The sequence below is a fragment of the Pteropus medius genome, unplaced genomic scaffold, assembly GCF_902729225.1.
Source record: "Pteropus medius unplaced genomic scaffold, Ma_sr-lr_union100, whole genome shotgun sequence".
In the NCBI taxonomy this organism is placed as follows: domain Eukaryota; kingdom Metazoa; phylum Chordata; class Mammalia; order Chiroptera; family Pteropodidae; genus Pteropus; species Pteropus medius.
Window position 1 is genome coordinate 33,421,695 of NW_024351730.1, and position 20,358 is coordinate 33,442,052.

Below are 20,358 nucleotides of genomic sequence, written 5' to 3' on the forward strand. Positions count from 1 at the left end.
AGCAACAGTTTGAAGAGCTCTCTCTAATGAGAGTGACAAAAGCATCCAAGACTTAAGGAGCCAAAATCCTGGAAAGGAGAGAACAGGAAGGCAAACCCGGCATCCCGTGCCCCTGCTTCTCCAGCAGATTGCACACACATGGGGCAAAACTCAGAAACACCAGGTAGAAAGAGTTGCTAGAGACTAAAAAGCTAAGCTAATATTTCAGCAGCCTCTCAGTGCTAGGGAGACAAAATTTGAAGTTACAAGTCTACCCAAAGAGAAGAGGCCCTGGAAACCCCAAGCTTTCAACATTCTAGAAGGGCTGTGCCTTGGTAATACGGGCAAATCCAGAAGTAGTACTACAGCCTCTACTCGATCAAAGTGATCTGCCAGAAGAAAGTTAAGTCCACTCTCAAAGAAGATATAATCATCCAAATGGTCAATCAAAAATTACCAGGAATACAAAATAAACAAACAGAAGAGAAAGAGTCTCATAAATACAGAGAACAAACTAATGGTTGCCAGTTAGAAGGCAGTCTGGAGGGCTAGGTGAAAAAGATGATGGTATTAAGAAATACAAATTGGTAGTTACAAAACAGTCACAGGAATGTAAAGTAAGCACAGGGAATATAGTCAATAATATTGTAATAACTATGCATGGTGCCAGGTGGGTACTAGAATTATTGGGGAGGATCACTTTGAAAATTATACAAATGTCTAACTGCTATGCTGTACACTTGAAACTAATAGAAAATCCTGATGTTACTATAATTGAAAAAAAATTACTAGGCATCACAGAAAACAGGATTTAATGTTCCAACAACAAGAAAATAGATATAGACCCACAGTAAGGGAGACTGAAGTCATCAGACATTGACATTAAAATAGCTGCTTAACATATTTAAGAAGATAATTGAAAAGAACCAGAGTCTATTATTTTAAAAAAATCGAAAAAAATAAAATAATAATTTTTTTAAAAATCGATATATAATTTAAACAGCAATTTAGATGCAGATTAGTGGTAGGCTGGTATGAGAAAACATCCAGATAAGGTGTGGGGTGATAATTATCACTATGGAAGAGAAAAAAATCCAGACTGTAAAGGAAGAAAACTGTACTTTAAAAAGACTAAGAAACAAGACAAGAAAAAATGGCATAGACGATAGAGGCTTTGTTCACCCCTCTTGCGACCAAGTCGAAGTTGTGACAGAAACACAGAGCAAACAGCAAGGAAAGTCACCTGCGATCTAGAGAAACAGAAGCACTACAACTAGAGAGAGAAATCATTAATCAACTTGCAATGGTAGACGGTAGGAGGGGGTGAAGATACAAGGCTGCCTGGTCCCCAGTGGCTGAGTGGGACAGAGGCTGTGGCAGCTGCAGATGCCTCTTAAAGCAGCCGTGTTGGTGAACGGACTTTCTCAGTAACAGACCTGCTTGCTCTGTGCACCAGTGCTGGGTGGGCTGCATGGGGGGGCACCAGGGACTTACAGGGGGACACTGAGTTGTCCAAGTGAGGGCAAGGATCTCTCCCTGGCAGAAGTGCTGGCGGTATCCATTGTTCCTCTGTTTGGCCTTCCCCCCTCCCACTGTGCGGACACAGCGCCACCATAGCTGAGACGTCATCAAACTGGAAAACAGAGGTCACTCCGCCCAGAGAATTCCCTGAAATTCTGCCTCCCCCACTCTTGGCTCCACCCAAGCCACATCCAAGTGTATCCTCAGCAAGTCAGGTGCTTCTTGCTGGACAGCGCCAGGACTCACACTGGTGGCAGCTGGCCTCAGTTTCTGGTGTGGTTTCTTGAGGCAACTATAAGCACAACATCTGTGAATTGCTTGCTGAATCTTAACAGGTGGCCCCAGAAGGGCACAGGCTGGAGCTAAATTTGGCCTGCAGCTGAACCCCTCTCAGGACTGTGCCACTGGACACCAACACAAAGCCACGCTAATAAAATTGGAAGACTTAGGAGCTTTGCTTAGTACATAGAAACAGATACAGAAAGGCAGCCAAAATGGGAAAACAAAGAAGCAGAAACCATATGAGAGAACAGAAGAGAGATCCAGATATAATGGAGTCAAGTAATCTAACAGATGCAAAGTTCTAAACATTGGTTATAAAGATGTTCAATGAACTTAGGGAAGTGTAGATCAATTCAGTGAGAACTTTAACAAAGACGTAAAAAAAACTCATAGAAATGGAAATGGAAATTATAAAAGGGAACCAGTCAGAAATGAAGGACACATTTTCTGAAATGAAGAGTATATTAGATGGAATAAACAGAGTAGATAAAGAAAAGGCTCAAACCACTGATATAGAGGATGGGGAAGCCAAAGACACTCAAATCAAAATGGCAAGAAAAAAGAACCTAATGCTATAATAATAATTTAAAAAGCATATGGGACACAATTAAATGTAAAAATATCCGTGTCATAGGGGTACCTGAGGGAAAACACAATTAAGCGTAAAAATATCCGTGTCATAGAGGTGCTTGAAGAGCTATTTGAAGAAATAATGATGAAAAACTTCCCTCACCTTGTGAAGGAAATAGACACACAACCCCAAGAAGCTCAGAGAGTCCCAAGAAAGAGTAACCCATAGAGACCCACACCAAGACACATCATAATTAAAATGTCAAATGTTAACTAGAAAGAGAGACTCTTAAAAGTAGCAAGAGAAAAGCAATTACCTACAAGGGAGCACCCATAAGACTGGCAGCTGATTTCTCAAAAGAACCTATGCAGGACAGAAGGGCTTGGCACAAAATATTTAATGTAATAAAAACCCAGAATCTACAACCAAGAATACTTTATCCAGCAAAGCTATCATTTAGAGTTGAAGACAGATAAAGAGCTTCCTAGACAAAAATAAACTAAAGGAATTTATCAACACCAAGCCAGTATTACAGGAAATGTTGGAGGGACTTCTTTAAGAAGAAAAAAACACGTATCAAAAACAGGAATAAAGAATGATAATAACTACATTTCTATCAACAAATACCTCAAATGGAAAAGAATTAAATGTTCCAACCGAAAGATAGTGTCTAAAAGGATAAGAAAACAAGACCCCTACATATGCTGCCTACAAGAGACTCACTTCAGATTAAAAGACACACACAGACTAAAAGGAAGAGGATGGAAAAAGATATTGCCTTGATGGACTTAGAGGGTATTGTGCTGAATGAAATGGGAAGGATAGAGAAAGACAAATATCCCATAATTCCATGTATATGTGGAACTTAAAGAACAAAATAAACAACAGTAACAACAAAAGCAGAAATAAACTCATAGATACAGAGAATATTTTGAGGGCTACTAGATGGGAGGGGTGTTGGGAGGATGGTGAAAAAAGGCAAAGGGATTAAGAAATACAAATGGATAGTTGCAGAATAGAAATGGAGATGTAGAGTGTAGCATGGGGAATATGGTTAATAATGTTGTAATAAATATGTAAGGGGAAACAGGGGTGGATCGCCGATCACTATGCTGTACAACTGAAACTAGTATACTATTGTATGATGACGATAATTGAAAAAAACTCATTGAATTGTAGAATATAAATATGAGCAACTAATTGTCTATTATATTTCAATAAAGCCAGGGAGGAAAACCAGTTGAAAAAAAAAAAAAAAAACCTAACAAACATATGGGACATGATGAAAATGATCTAGCATACATGTAACTGTAGACATAAAAAAAGGGAAATAAAAATGGAGCAGAATTAATATATGAAGAAATACCGGCTAGGCAATTTCCAAAACTGATGAAGGTATTAAGCCACAGACTGAAGAAGCTCTAGTATCCCCAAAGTAGGATAAGGACCAGGAAACCACACCTGGGCATATCATAAGTACAACTGCCAAAAACTAAACTAATCTCTGAGTAATTGTTTCTGTGGCCAAAAACTACCCTACTGTTATCACATTTCAACACGGTAGTCAAGGTTGAAAACTGGAAAAGTAGGAAACCACTTAAAGATTAGCACCCAGAAAATTAAAGATACATAGCTTACTTTTAATCAGTGCACAAAGTGAATGGCAATAATTAGCCAAAATCTTATTCTCTTAAATCAGTGAAAGATAAGGCACATAATAAGTAATCTATGGGCCCCAAATGTTTTTTTTTAATTAAGTTTATTGGGGTAACATTGGTTAATACAATTATATAATTTTCAGATGTACATTATCATTTGACATCTGTATATTCTATCGTGTGTTTACTACCCAAGGTCCAGTTTCCTTCAGCTACCATATATTTGATCTCTTTTACCCACTTGAACCTCACCCTATACCCTTCACCCCATCTATCTCCCCGCTCCTCCCCTACCCCACTAGTAACCACTAGTCTATAGTCCTCTGGTAACCACTAGCCTATAGTCCATGTCCATGAGTCTCTGTTTGTTTGTCCTGCTCATTTGTTGCTTTTAGGTTTATATCCCACATATAAGTCATATCATGTGATTTTCAACTTTTTCTGTCTGGCTTATTTCACTTAGTATAATTATCTCGAGGTCCATCCATGTTGTTGCAAATGACAGTATTTCATCTCTTCTTATGGCTGAGTAATATTCCACTGTATATATGTACCACAGCTTCTTTAGCCAATCATCTATCGTAGGACACTTTGGTTGCTTCCATGTCCTGGCCACTGTGACTAATGCTGCTATGAACATCAGTGTGCAAATATCTTTTCGAATATGGGTTTTCAAGTCTTTAGGGTAAATACCCAGTAGAGGGATTGCTGGATCATATATGGTAGATCAATTCTTAGTTTTTTGAGGAAACTCCATACTGTTTTCCATAGTGGCTGTACCAATTTGCAGTCCCACCAGCAGTGTATGAGGGTTCCTTTTTCTCCGCATCCTCTCCAACAATTGTTATTATATTACTTGTCCTGTTGATTATAGCTATTCTAACCACTGTGAGATGGTATCTCATTGTGGTTTTGATTTGCATTTCCCTAATAGCTAGTGATGTTGAGCATCTTTTTATATATTTGTTGGCCATTTGTACATCCTCTAGGGAGCAGTGTCTGTTCAGGTCCTCTACCCATTTTTTATTAGATCATTTGTTTTTTTGTTGTTATTGAGTTGTATGAGTTCTTTGTATACTTTGAACATTAGGCCCTAATTGGAGGTGTTGCTTGCAAATATATTTTCCCATTTGGATGGTGGTCTCATTACGTTGTTGACAAATACTTTTGTTGAGCAGAAGCTTTTTAGTTTGATGTAGTCCCACTGATTTATTTTAGCTTTTACTTCCCTTGCTTTTGAGGTCAAATTCATAAAATCCTCTTCAAGTCTAAGTCCTTGAGTTTAGTTCCTATGTTTTCTTCTATGTGTTTTGTTGTTTCAGGTCTTATATTTAGGTCCTTAATCCATTTTGAGTTAATTTTGGTGTGTGGTGATAGACAACAGTCTAGTTTCATTCTTTAGCAGGTGGCTTTCCAGTTTTCTCAACACCATTTATTGAAGAGGCTTTCCTTTCTCCACTGCATGTTTTTGGCTTCTTTGTCGAAAATTAGTTGCCCATATAAATGCGGGTTTACTTCTGGACTCTTGATTCTGTTCCACTGATCCGTGTGTCTGTTTTGCTGTCAACACCTTGCCGTTTTGATTACTGTCGCTTTGTAGTATAATTTGAAGTCGGGCAGAGTGATGCCCCTAGCCTCGTTCTTTTTTCTCAGAATGGCTTTGGGAATTCAGGGTCTTTTGTGCTTCCATACAAATCTGATGATTTTTTGTTCTATTTCTTTAAAAACTGTCAATGGGACTTTGATGGGGATTGCATTAAATCTGTATAATGCTTTAGGCAATATGGTCATTTTAACTGTGTTGATTCTTCCAATCCAAGAACACGGAACATCTTTCCATTTCTTTGTATCTTCTTCGATTTCTTTTAATAGGGTCTTATAGTTTTCATTATATAGGTCCTTCACTTGTTTTGTTAAAGTTATTCCTAGGTATTTTATTCTTTTTGTTGCAATTGCAAAAGGAATTATTTTTTCCACTTCTTTTTCTGACACTTCATTATTAGAATATAGGAACGCTATGGATTTTTGAACATTGATTTTGTATCCAGAGACTTTACTGTATTTGCCTATTGTTTCTAGTAGTGTTCTTGTGGAGTCATTAGGGTTTTCTAGAGAATCATGTTATCCACAAATAGTGACAGTTCGACTTCTTCATTTCCTATTTGGATGCCTTTTATACCTTTCTCTTGTCTGATTGCACTCACTAGGACTTCCAAGTTATTCTGAAGAACAGTGGTGATAGTGAACAGCCTTGCCTTGTTCTTGATCTCAGAGGGAAAGATTTTAGTTTTTCATCATTAAGTATAATGTTGGCTGAGGGTTTGCCATAGATGGCCTTTATTATGTTAAGGTACTTTCCTTCTATACCAATTTTGTGAAGTGTTTTGATCATAAATGGATGCTGTATCTCGTAGAAAGCTTTTTCTGCATCTATTGATATGATCATATGATTCTTATTTTTTAATTTGTTTATGTGGTGTATCACATTAATCGATTTGCATATGTTGAACCATCCCTGTGCCTCTGGGGCGAAGCCCACTTAATCATGGTGTATATTTTTAGTATGTTGCTGTATTTGGTTCACTAGTATCTTATTTAGGATTTTTGCATCTATGTTCCTGAGAGATATTGTTTTTCTTTTTTTGTGCTATCTTTTTTTGTGCTATCTTTGCCAGGTTTTGGTGTCAGAGTAATACTGGCCTCATAAAATGTGTTGGGAAGTATTGCCTCCTCTTTGATTTTTTGGAAGAGTTTGAGGAGAATAGATATTAAATCTTTCTTGAATGTGTGGTAGAATTCACTGGTGAAGCAATCCGGTCCTGGAATTTTACTTTTTGGTAGTTTTTTGATGATTGTTTCCATTTCCATACTGCTGATCGATCTATTTAGATTTTCCAGTTCTTCTTGATTCAGTCTAGAAGGTTGTATTTTTCTAAGTACTGGTCCATTTCTTCTAGGTTATTAAATTTTGTGTTATATATTTTTTATAGTATTCCTATATGATCCTTTGTATTTCTGTGATGTCAGTCATAATTTCCCCTCTTTCATCCCTAATTTTGTTTATTTGTGTACTTTCTCTTTTTTCTTTAATGAGTCTAGCCAGGGGTTTGTCAATTTTATTAACCTTCTCAAAGAACCAGCTCTTCGTTGCATTTATTTTTTTATCAATTTTTTGTTTTCAGTTTCATTTATTTCTGCTCTAATTTTGATGCTTTCTTTCCTTCTTGATGCTGACTTAAGGCTTCATCTTTTCTTCTTTTTCTAATTTTTTAAGATGAAGCATTAGGTTGTTATTAGGACTCGTTCTTGTTTTTGGATATAGGCCTGGAATGATATAAACTTTCCTCTTATGAACGCTTTTGCCGTGTCCCAAAAGTTTTGATATGTTGTACTGTTATTATCATTCTTTACTATGTATTTCTTGATCTTTCTTTTTATTTCTTCTCTGACCCAGTTATTCTTCAGTAGCATGTTGTTTAATCTCCATATATTTGTATTTCTTCCTGATTTCTTTTTGCAGTTGATCTCTAGTTTCAAAGCATTATGATTCAGAGAATACGGTGTGTATGATTTCAACCCTCTTATATTTGTTGAGGCTGTCTCTGTTCCAGTATGTGGTCGATTCTTGAGAATGTTCCATGTGCACTAGAGAAGAATGTATAAGCAGCTGTTTTGGGATGGAAGGCTCTGTAAATGTCAATTATGTCCAGTTGGTCTAATGTGTCATTTAAGGATATTATTTCCTTACTGATTTTCTGTTTGGATGATCTGTCCATATCTGACAATGGAGTCTTTAGATCCCCTACTAAGATAGTGTTTTGGTCTGTTTCTCCCCTACTAGTTCTGTTAGTAATTGCTTACATATTTTGGGGCTCCCTGATTGGGAACATAGATATTAAGAAGTGTTATGTCTTCTTGGTGCATGATACCTTTAATCATTACGAAGTGTCCCTCAGTATCTTTCTTTACCTTTTATATTTTGAAGTCTATTTTATCTGATATCAGAACTGCTACTCCCACTTTTCTCTGGATGCCATTTGCTTGAAATATCATTTTCCACCCTTTCACTCTGAGTCTATATTTGTCTTTGCAGCTGAGATGTGTCTCCTGGAGGCAGCGTATGGTTGGGTTTTGTTTTTTGATCCATTCTGCAATTCTATGCCTTTTTATTGATGAGTTCAATCCATTTACATTTAGGGTGATTATTGAAATATAAGGTCTTCTTATAGCCATTTTATCTTTTGCTTTCTGGTAGCTCGGTGTTTCCATTGCTTCCTTGTTTTTGTGTTTTTGTTTTCTTCATTTTGGTTGGATTTTGTGGGTTTTCCCTCTGGTCCTTCTTGTTTTGTTATATACAACGGTTCTGAATATTTGGCATGTGGTTACCATTATAAATATGTAAAGGACAGTTATATTTATACAGTCGTGCATTTTCTTCTGCGCACACCTTATCTCCATTCCCTTTTGCAAATCTGGATCTTTGAATCCCTCCCTTTTCAGTCATTGTTATCTCAATTTGTCCCTTTGTATGTCGAATGTACATATTATTTTGCTATAGCAATTCTCTTCTTATTATTTAAGCTTATAATGCCCTGTTCTTAGTAAGAGTTGCACTCCTCTGCTTCTATTTGCCTGTTAGTCACTTTACTCCTAATTACGGTTTTTTTTTTTTTTCTGTCCTTTTTTTTTTTTTTTTGTTTTAGGTGAGCTGACCCCTTTCAGTATTTCCTGTAGTGCAGGACTCGTAGTGGAGAATTCCCTCAATTTTTCTGTCTGGAAGTCTTAATTTCTGTTTCATATCTAGAGAGCTTAGCTGGATACATTATTCTAGGCTGGTAGTTCCTTTCACTTAATAGTTTCAATATTTGATTCCCCTCCTGTCTGGCTTGTAAGGTTTGCGCTGAGAAGTCCGAGAATAATCTAATGAGTTTACCTTTATATATTACCATTTTTCTTCCCTGGCTGCCTTGAGAATTCTGTCTTTGTCATTGATTTTTGATAAATTTAATACAATGTGTCTCGGTGAAGGCCTTTTTGGATTGAGATAATTGGATGTTCTGTTGACTTCTTGAATTCCAAGCTCCAGCTCATTCCTTAGATTTGAGAAATTCTCGTCAATTATTTGTCTGAAAATGCTTTCTAATCCCTGTTCTTTTTCCTCACCTTAGGTAATGCCCATTATTCTTATGTTTCCTCTCCTGATATCAGCTAGTTCTTGAATTTCTCTTTCGTTATTTGTCATTCTTCGGTTTCTCTCTTCTTCCTTCTGATTTCTGTCTTTGATATCATGGATCCTTTCTAGATTTATTTCTAGATTTCTGTCTTTGATATCACGGATCCTTTCCTCCATTTGGTCGGCTCTATTTCCTAAGCTTGCTATTTCATTTTTCAACTCTTGCAGTGTTCATTTTATCTCCATAAGATCTATTCTGTTCTTTTTGAGAGTTTCAATCTTTTTGCTCTGCTCATCTAGTTGTTTTTTTTAATTCTTGAAATTGTTGACATGACTTGTTTCGGAACTCATTGAGTTTTTTCAGAAGTACCCTCCTGAAGTCTCTGTCATTTAAGATGCATATTTCTATGTCTGTAAGCTTATTTTCTGGAGATTTTTCTCTTTCTTTCTGAGATGCCTTGTCACCTTGGTTGGTCATTGGTGTTTAATGGACTATTTCTTCACCTAGGTATTAATAGAAGTGTATTCTGCTGTTTTTCCATAAATAAGGTTTATTATATAAAGTTCTCTCTTTAGTCTGGTCCAAAGAAGGCACTTTTTTTTTAGTTTCCAGTAGGTGGTGTCTAAGCCTCTTAGATTCCTGCTTTATATAAAGCCTTAAAATGCCTTTTAAAAATTTTTCTGGTATTTAATCACACTCACTACCCTCATTCAGTCCCTGTCAGTGTCAGCAACAGTCTCGGCAGTGTTTAACTTGGATTCCCCTGGGGCTCCGCGGTGATCGGTCTCGGAGGGTATGAGGGGAGAAGCCCTCTGGGTTCGGGGTTGGGAGCTGCGGCTCAGCCTCGGTTTTGCAACCACGGCCAGCAAAATCAACTGTTATTCCTCTGCAGTCCCATTCCTCTTCTCTGCTTTCTGCTCTGATGACTGGGCCCTGCAGCTTTCCTAGGCAGGGCTGTTCTGGGAGCACGCCGCAGGAACTCGCCGTTCCTTCTCCTCTCCCCCTCCTCCTGTAGGGAGCTTCGGCAGCTGCTAGAGGCAGCTTCTTTATTTCTCCCAGTCCACTGCCCGACACCTGGGGTGTGACTTGTGGTAGCTCTTATGCACAGATCCCACGCTCAGACATGCTGGTGTGCAGTTTGGGTGTTTTTTGTTAAGTTTCAGATGTTCAGCTTATTGTTGTTTCAAGGGGAGAAATCTTGGGACGTTTCTCACTTTGCCATGTTTCCAAAGATCAAGGGCCCCAAATCTCGACTTGACAAATTTTCAAAGCCATCTCCTGAGGTCTTCAGAAGTCAAAATATACCAGTTCCAAAAACAACATTCACTTCTCCTGCTGCCATGTTCATTTGATGTGATTCAGCCACTGAGGACACGTGCTAACCCTCTTCCCAAGACTCATTAAGAGAATCAGGTAACAGGCTACATAAATTTAAATAAGTCATTGGCTCAAGATGGAAATTTAGCAGAATTTAAATTAGGAGATTTCCTCCTAATGAAAAGCACCAACTAGAACTCAAGTACCCAAAGAAAATCATCCATGCCCATACATGACTCGGGCCTAAAACTGATAGTAAATACAATCACAATTTTAGAAGCCTGTGCATACAAAGACTTTGCCTTTGCTGTGGTAGAATTAAGTTTGTAATCCACCTAGCTACTTGGTTCCTCACTAAGATCCTGACAGTCTCCCTCAGACACACAGCAGGGCCTTAGTGATTCACAAGTCAGGAATCACCTGAGAGATGGGGTAACCAAGGCTCACCACCCATCTGAAGCACAGTATACCGAAACACAGACTTTTTAAATTTCTGACATCAATATGGAACAGAGCATTACTCTAAATTGAAACAAAAAAAATAGATAGTAATAATTACCAATCTCTATACAGTATAACTGGATTTATATGATTCACTACAAGTAAACATTAACCTCTCCCTATGATGGAAGCTTTCTGGGCATGTGTGTTGCTCTCTTCCTTTTTACATAAAAAAAAACCTAAATCGCATCTAAATTTCTCTATTAAAAAAATCAGCTTCCCAACTACTGCTGCTTCCTAGCTTCCAGAGCACCTACTAGTCCTAAATGGGTTTTTATCACCCTCAGTGTCCTAGATAAGGACTTCAAATCCTTAGAGATAAAAGAGATGTCCAAACGCTTCACAACTCACCTGAACTGGCCTAGTCTGTTACCTGCCTGATTACATCTCTCAGCTAGGTGGAAAAGTCCTTTCAAACAGGATCAAGGGACTTGGAATGAATGAAATTCTTTTGCCCTTTCTAGCTGTCCCTTTTCTGGTGGTCTACCTATGTCACCTTGTTGCTTTCTAACTAGATAGGCTACATTTTTACTTTTTTGCAAAGTTTATCCAATTTTCTTCCATAGATGCTGCTATACCTATTATAAGAATGATAACCTGCATTTAAAATGCCATTTTCCTTTATTTTACTTTTTACCATACTCTTAATCTAATAGTCTATTGTAAATGGAGTGTGTAAGGCAGTGAAAATTGCATGTAAGAAAAGTACACAGGTTGATTCTAAAATCCTCAGCCAGACATCTGCCCACAGTGGAACTTTCACACAGGCTGGTAGAAGCCCGGGCCTTTCTCTCACATTGTTTTCCTAGAAATAATGCTAGGAAATGCAGAGCTGCACTCAGCCAAGAGGACATGCTATATAAGCACACGTGTCCTTCAACTATTTACTGAGGCTAAGGCTAACAGATTATAATCCTGAGAAGAAGTTGGAGTTCTCAAATCACTGCCAGGTAATACCTATAAACTTATAAAGCTTGTTAGGAAAAAACTCAAAATCTGAATTTCAACTTCCATAAATTAAACCTTGCATTTAACATGTTCTCTATCAATTAACGAGTTGCCTCTGATTTGACAGATCCACCCTGAAGCATCCAGCATTGACACTATATTCAGGTCCAAAGTGGAAGTCCTCAGGCCGAGGGAGCAATCTTAGTCTGGCACTCTAGGCCCCAAGAACCTTGCAGGACAGTATCTTTTCCAGGACAGGACAGTACCTTGTCCTGGTACTGAGGACAAAGTTGATCAGACAGAGAAGAACAGACCCCATCACAGAAGTTTATATAGTCACCGAGAAGCCACTGAGGTTTTTTAAGCAGGAAAGTCCCATGATACTAATTAGGTTTTTAACGGACCACTCTGGCTACTGTGTGGCAAGTGTGGAAGCAAAAGCCAATTCGAAGGCTATTACAGAAAACCAGGTGAGACATGCTTGGACAAGGGGGACGGGGACACTAGTTAATGACAGAGGAGGATGTCTAAAGATCAACAAGGGCTCAGTACCAACTTGGTAAGTTTTAGGCTTCTGTGAGACATCCAGGAAGGGATATCTTTGTTTAAAAATTGAGAACCTTAAACAAGACTCTTATGAATGACAAACCACCCCACTCTCTTGGGGTCTTCATAATGCATTAATGTATTGCTCTTCAATTTTAAGGACATGCTACATACCGAAGTTCAATTGAGCATCCAAGTGTGAACTGTTTTCCAACAGGTGTCGATGGATTTACACTGTCATACACAATTCTGAAGTTTAGACTCTTGGTAGCTGCAGGGGATTTCAAACCCCATGTAGATAGATCTTTGTCCTTGCCCACTCCCAGCTAGCCACTTGGCCTTCTCTCCTCTAATGATCTCGCCTTCCCCACTATCTCAGCCACACATGCTCCCACCTTGGCATCATAAATAAAAGACCCTGTTGTCTCGCCCACCTCCCCTTCCTTTCTTTCCCATCTTTCATCCATCTCCAACCTTGCCCACCCACTCCCTCTATGTATCAGAGGCCAACTCCCCTAGGACTCCTTCTGCTGCTCCCTAAAGGGAACCCTCTGCTTGACCCAGCTTCTCATTCCCTCCAGCCTACTCCAGGACACCTTCTCCAGGAATTTCCTCCACCCCCTCACTTTTTCTCCCTGGCACCAATTCTTCCTTCTCTACTGGTTATAAAAATTCTGTAATTCTTCTCCCTATACTCCTCTGATTAAGATGACAGATAAGCCCCAAATACTAACTACCCCTTTGAGTTACACCTTGTTTCTTAAAAAAAAAAAAAAAATTCTACAGTTCCTGTCCATAGCCCTCCAGTTTCTCTCCCTCCCTTTTCTTCTTGAATCCCCTCCAATCAGTTTTCACTCCAGCTCACTCCCATACTCTTCACAAAATTAGGTGACTGACAAAATAACATATCTCATGACCAATTTGTTTATTAAAATATGATTCACAGACCATAAAATCCACCCTTGTAAAGTATGGATAATTAAGTAGATTTTCATGTATTAATGACAAATTCTTAGTCCTCCTCCGAGGCACATCACCGGGAACACTGACTGACAAGAGTAGAATATTCCCTCCTAGAAATGCTTTATTCACTTTGATTTCAGGACACAAGATTAGAAACTTGGCTTGGAACATGTACTTCCTAGACACTCACGCAAAGATGACGCAGACGGCTGGAGGGTCCACAGTTCACAGAAGAGGTCCTGGAGATGGTGTTGGGCCTTGCCTGACCTGGACAGGGTCGAAGAGGAGTGGCTGCTGAGTACACCAATGTGGCACAGCAGTTATATTCAGCTGAAGGTGTTTGACTTCCCGAAATCCCTGTCTGCCTGAAAGCAGAGCCTCTCAAAGGAACTTAGTTGTCATAAATCTCTCCCAGAAGCAACCTGGGAAGGCTGACTCTTACCATCACAGTAAAAGACGATTTGGCACCATACTGAAACAGACCTGTCACAAAACTGTCCTATTTCCTTTCTACCTTCCTAAGGGCCCGTTTAACTCTCTTAAAAACCACTTATTTTCCCATAAGTGCCCTTCTCCCCCTCCCCTTCTCTTATTAAGGTGGTTTTAAGACCCAAAGTCTAAAGCCTCTTTGAGTCACATTTTTCTGTCAACTCCCTTCCCACATGATTAAATCTGATCTGTCTTTTCTCTTGCTAATATGTCTTTTATTGATTTAATTTGCAGGTCCCCCAATTACAAACCTATAGGGGTGTTTTCTCACCCCTATACTCTAGCTAAGGAAGAAGTTCAAAGATCGAACCCTGAGGCTAAGATTAGGAAGCACCATCAAGAGATACTTAACTAGACAAAGTTAAAAATTAACTCCCTTTATTACCACAAATTACACAACAGATTGCTTCTTTTATAGATGGTAATCTGTTCTTGACACGAAAAGGTCTGTAAAAAAGGCCCAAGTAAGTGATTATTTTATGAATCGCACGCAGATCAACGTAATTCAGGGTCAGACTGAAAAATTCCACATTCCTCAGTGACATGCAGGGAGGAGGAATAAACTAGCACTGCCCCCCTAGACACTGTCAAATTTTATGACAGACACTTTAACCAAGACAGCAATGGCGACGCTACATCAGTCATAAAGCACCGCAGGAAGAACTCTATGGTGACAAGAGCTCTTAGGTTATATAACAGCCCTTCCTCTTAACTTCTTCCCTCTAAAATAAAACTTCCTCCCTCTTGCTCTCTCTTCTTGTATGTGGCTTGCCATGGCTGCATGTACCAAATTGCAATCCTTCCTTTTCCCCAAATAAATCCTTTTTGCTTACAGCATACCTATTTGAGTTTTGATTTGTGGTCAACTAAACATGTGAAAACTACTTAGCACTTGAAATGCTCTAGTGATATTGTAATGTTATTTAATTTCAGTTCACTTAAATTTAAATAGCTACATGTGGCTAATGGTTATATTGGTCAAATGTAGGTCATGATGCTTTAATTTTTAAAAATACATTTCCTCATTCCTGAGTTACTTTATAAATAATCAATTTTATAAACCATAAAAAATACTTACACCTGTGTGAAAATAATATAAATAAAGCCTCTTCAAAAATGGAGTCTTACAGGTTTCACTCTATAAACCATTAGAATGTTAAAACTGGGCAAAACAACCTTTGAACTGTGCCTAAAGCAGCACTGTATCCCAAATAACTGTTTGCAAAACCAAGATAGCAGTTATCAAGACTATTGGACTGATAATTAAAGACATTCTTTAGAATTAGCATAGCTATATTAGCTTATCTGCACCTATAAAAATTTTTCCTTAGCTTATCGACACCCATAGAAATTCCTTTCTTCTGTTCATATAATCATTCCTCTTCCCTTTCTCATAAATACCTCTTGCCTTCACCTATTCAGAATACTATTTGTCTTTCTGCTGGAATAGCTATTCTTTTGGATCTCAAATAAATTTTTGTTGCTTTTTTTTTATTTTAGATTAACAGTACTTCTCAAAGATATGACCTGTGCATATCTCCTCTTCACATATATTCAGCCATTAGTAGGAATATAATTTAAGTGAATATGCTGGAGAAAAAAATGGCTTATTTATAAAGACTCTAATAAATAAAAATTCCTATGTCCATTCTGTTTGTTTTGTAACTTTTATGGGTCATCATTTGAGAAAAACTGGAAACTCTTAAAAATGCTAGAGCCTGCCAATTTTATTTCTTTCCCACAAGAGACCGAACCCAAATTGACAACTACCATGGGTGTTGCAGGATACTCGGACAGAGAGATGGGACACCGAGGCAATAGCAGGAAGTAGCGTTTATTGGTGCCTGCACTGGCTCAGAGGATTCGCATCCAAAGGCTGAGCCCTGATCACAGCAGGGTTTCCCTTTTATACACATCGTATAGTCCTCATAGTTACAGACTTGCATGTTCTTTCTATATAAGGAAAGTGTATTTCGATTGGTTGGCAGACCGTAAGGGGAGTGACCAACCAGGGCTGGTGGTCTGTGCTACATCAGATGTGACACTGAAAAGTCCCTTACTTATTATGGGAAGGGAAGTGAACAACCTTCAACCGTTATAGAAAACGGTTAGCTTGGCCTCCGCTGCCACATCGGGTCCTGCATGGTGTTTGAAATTTAAGGCATCACTCTTCTTTGTAGACATTCATTCGCTAAGTCATACATGAAACTTAAAAAGCTCAAATTTACTCCAGTAGCACAGATAGTACCCATATCTTGGTTTCTGATAACATTCTCCAAAAAAAGGAACCAGAGTGTCTTGAGGAAATGGTTGAGTCCATGGTTGAGGCATGGAAGGAAAATGCAAAGTGAGCCTGGAGCATTTTATGACACCAGAAAGTACGGAAATGCTTTTAAATGCGGGAGACAGGAATGGTGGTATGTCAAAAGGGCACAGGGGCCGACCTGAAAGAAGAGCTCCCAGAGGCTAAAGCTCGAATAATTTGAGCAGCAAATTACATGATGAGAGTATTAGATTAAACCCATATAATAAAATAAATCATGAGTCTGTACTGATACCAATAATTGAATAAATAAATGGGTGGAGGGACAGCTCTTTCTTACAGAAGAATTCTAATTAGTAAACATAGAAGGAATGAGAGAAATTTTTTTTCAAACTGCCATTAGAATAATATAGTACATAATGTATATCAAGCTCTACCAACGGATACTAAAATTAGTGTATAAAATTTTAGAGAGAAATAGGATATTCGAATGGTCCAAAATTAAATTTAAGTAGAAACAGGATATTTACATAGTCCAAGTTTCTTTGCCAAGCAATCTACTAGTTACAAAGAGAAAAATTATTACTTTCCTTGGGCACCTGGCAAACAGCCCTTAATCAAGTTTAATATCAGTAATAAGACTTCATATCTACGGCCATGCCACCCTGAACAAGCCCAAACCTGTCTGATCTCCTAAGCTAAGCAGGGTCAGGACTGGTTAGTACTTGGATGGGAGACCGTCTAGGAAGACCAGGTGCTGTAGATGTAAAAAAAATTTTTTTTTAAATAAGGGATTGTAAGCTGACAAGATCCTTGCAATCTGTGAGGTCAACCAAGGATTGTCTCACCTAAAAAAATAAAAAAAAAAAATAAAAAGACTTTGTGTATCCCTGATATGATCCACTGGGATTATTTCTGGTATTCTTTATTCCCAAAAAATGCATAACTTCAGTCTAATTACAAGAAAACATCAAGTACTAATTGAGAGACATTCTACAAAATAATGACAAGTAAGTACTCTTAACAAGTGGCAAAGTCGTGAAAAAAAAAAAAGTTGAGGAATTGTCACTGATTGGAGAAAACTAAGGATGTATAACAATCAAATGCAATGTGAGGTCCTAGATCAGATCCTGAACAGAAAAAGGATAGTGAAAAGCTAGTGAAATCTAAATAAATCTACCATTTAGCTAACAGTATTATAATATTGAACCAATGTAAATTTATTGGTTTTTGACAACTGTACTATAGTTATACGAAATGTTACTGGAACTCTCTATGGCTTGCTTTTTTTTTTACAACTTTTCAATAAGCCTAAAAATTATTTCAAAATAAAATTAAAATAAATAAAATAATGCCAATTTTTTTCAATGTTTATAATGGAAGCAGAATGTTAGACTTAAAATGTCAACTTTGTTCTTGAAAACTTCTTCATCAAGATCTATTCAATCCAGTTACAGCTACATGTATTCTGAAAGCATTGTTTTATAAAGAATAACACACTGAAGACATATTTTTCTTGTTTCTCTGACATATTGTGATTGGATAAAATTAAAATGATATGAGACTTGTGAGATCCTCCTGAATACCAAGATTTAGGGGCTATCTCAATCATACTGAGAGGGAAGTAAGAGCAGGAAGCTTACATTTGGTAAACTGTTCTCCAGAAGTGATTTACACCTCTTTTTTGTTTAGGTAGAAATTACAGAGAGAGGAGGATAGCAATTTGGTTTCTGTTGAAAAATTCAAACTACTTGAAATTATGCTGGGTTAGGCGGCAGTCTGTGAGGAAAGATAGAACACATCGCAGGAAGAAAGGGAAGATATATATCTATATATGAAATAAGAACAAGAGTGGTCTGTAGCTCTAGGAACAGCTAAGTAGCAAAAACAGACAGATACAGTAGCAACTGGAGTGGATACAATGACACTGGGTTACTAGTGATATCTGGGCGTAAATCAATTGCACTTGTCCAATGGATTCTACTCCCAGTTTAGATTCAAAATGGAAGTGGGTGACTAGTTTGGCATAATAATAATACCATTATTAGATTGGGTATGACTGAGAGGATACTATTAGATTTTTAACTAAAATCAGCCTACTGGTTAATGGTTTCTGATGTACACATGTTTCATCTGAGGTAAGGATAATGTTAACTATACTGGAAAGACATATAACAATATCCCCATGTTATGAAACAGGAGAAATAAATAAGAAATGTTACAAATTAAAGTGAGTCAGTCTATAGCCGTGCCACCCTGAACAAGCCAGATCCCATCTGATCTCGGAACCTAAGCAGGGTTGGGCCTGGTTAGTACTTGGATGGGAGACTACCTAGGAAGACCAGGTGCAGTAGGCGTAAAAAAAAAATAAATAAATAAGGGATTGTAAACTGACAAGGTCTTTGCAATCTGTGAGGTCAACCAAGGGCTGCCTTGACTAAAAAAAAAAACACACACACACACACACACACACAAAAGTGAGATGTCAGGTTGGCAGAAATAAGACTCAGGTCTCTAGACTTCCCTGCCCATAGTAAGCAGGTGCTAAAAAATGGGCAAATATTATTTTCTAGATTCTTGCATTTCCTGCAATTTTATGCCTTCTGTATTAAGAACAGTTAGGTATGAGAAACAAATTAATTATTAAAAGCAAGAGGCACATGTATAAATACATTACCTTCAGGATGAAAAAGGCATCATCCAAACCATCTTCTATTAGTACATCAATTAATGCCCCTAGACCTGTGCTATCCAATTCGGTAGCCACATGTGCCACTTGAGATGTGGATGGTCCAATTAAGATGTACTGTACATGTAGGATACAGATCAGATTTTGAAGATTTGGTATGAATAAAAGAAGGAAAAACAGCTCATTAGAAATTGTACATAGACTAAGAAATTAGAATATCTTTAACATATTGTTTATATAGAAAGAGAGATAGCTACAGGTAGTGTTTTACAGTTTCTGAAAATACTGCACTATTTGATCTCTTTTGAGCCTCACAACTAGGGCTGAGTTATTCCATTTTACAGAAGAGCCTACGAGCTAGTATTGATATGCCAGGACCAGATCCTAGGTCTTTTAGACTATTACAGGGTGATGACTCCACTGGCCGAACACTTAGATAAGAAGATTGCTTGAACGGTATTTACTAATAGGATCATAATGGGGATGCCTTTCCCATCCCCAGTGATGGGTTGGATAAGAATACTAAGTGTTCTCAGCACACTTATCACTCTCTATGATTTTGGTACCTTCAATCTACTGTACTTACTTCTGGGCTACATCAATAAAATACAGATCCCTCCCATTCAAACTTACATGTTTCCTGATCCCATGAAGTAATTTGATCCAGAGATCTTCGTCCAAGGTAGAAAATGAAGGAATGACAGTTTATTAGACCCACATTAGGTCTAGGCCTCCCACTCCCTATCGGCTCATACATTCTGTTCTTGTCTCTGCGTGCCTTTATAATGAGCTGCTGTATGAACATGTAAGGAAGATATTTAAAAAATTTACCAGGTTGGGGATGAGAGAGAGAGAGAGAGAGAGAGAGAGAGAGAGGAGAGAGAGAGAGAGGAAGGAAGGAAGGAAGGAAGGAAGGAAGAAGGAAGGAAGGAAGGGTAGAAGGAAGCGAAGGAAGAAGGAAGGAAGGAAGGAAGGAAGGAAGAAGGAAGAAGGAAGGGAAAGAAGGAAGAAGGAAGGAAGTAGGAAGGAGGGAATAGGAAGGAGGAAGAAAGGTAAAGAAAGGAAGGAAGGTAAGTGGTATGGTGAACGAACCAGCTCTGAGGAGACCCTGTAGAACTTTGAGCTTCTTCCCTTCAATAAATAGGGAGACTAAAAAATATCTCCCGAAAGGCGAGGTATGAGCATAAAATGAGAATAAATGCAAGAAAATCTGCACTGACTAAGCACTGAACCACACCCCAATTACACCCCTTAATGGCTACTTCCCACTTTTTTGAGGACAGACTGAATTTGTCTTTAAGCCATTCCAAACTAATATGATGGTATAGAAAAAAGGCAAAATAAATGTTTACTTTTCTTCCTTCTAAGTATTGTTTTGTCCTCTAACTTTTCCATCTTCTCTCTCTCCCTGACCCCTGGGGCTGTAGAGTCAGCCAGGTCCAGTTTTGGGTGACAGG

The 20,358-nt window shown here is 38.2% G+C and overlaps 1 protein-coding gene and 1 pseudogene across 8 annotated transcripts in view; one reads left to right on the plus strand and one right to left on the minus strand.

The window, feature by feature from the left end:
• The window catches only part of LOC120588304 (broad substrate specificity ATP-binding cassette transporter ABCG2-like), a 150,683-nt gene that overhangs the window by 35,403 nt on the left and 94,922 nt on the right, over window positions 1–20,358 (minus strand). Inside the window, exon 3 of one of the 8 annotated variants that reach the window (XM_039845669.1) lies at window positions 13,651–13,727. The exons of 3 other annotated variants lie outside the window; for them this stretch is intronic. Coding sequence is in view for 1 of the 5 variants with exons in the window: in XM_039845664.1 (XP_039701598.1) it covers window positions 19,535–19,551 (17 nt within the window). In the remaining 4 variants the exon portion in view is untranslated. Of the gene's footprint in view, window positions 1–13,650; window positions 13,761–19,534; window positions 19,573–20,358 lie in introns of those variants that run through there. 4 more of the 8 variants (XM_039845667.1, XM_039845665.1, XM_039845664.1 and 1 more) reach the window with 4 other exon arrangements.
• Window positions 18,451–18,569, plus strand: LOC120588403 (uncharacterized; annotated as a pseudogene).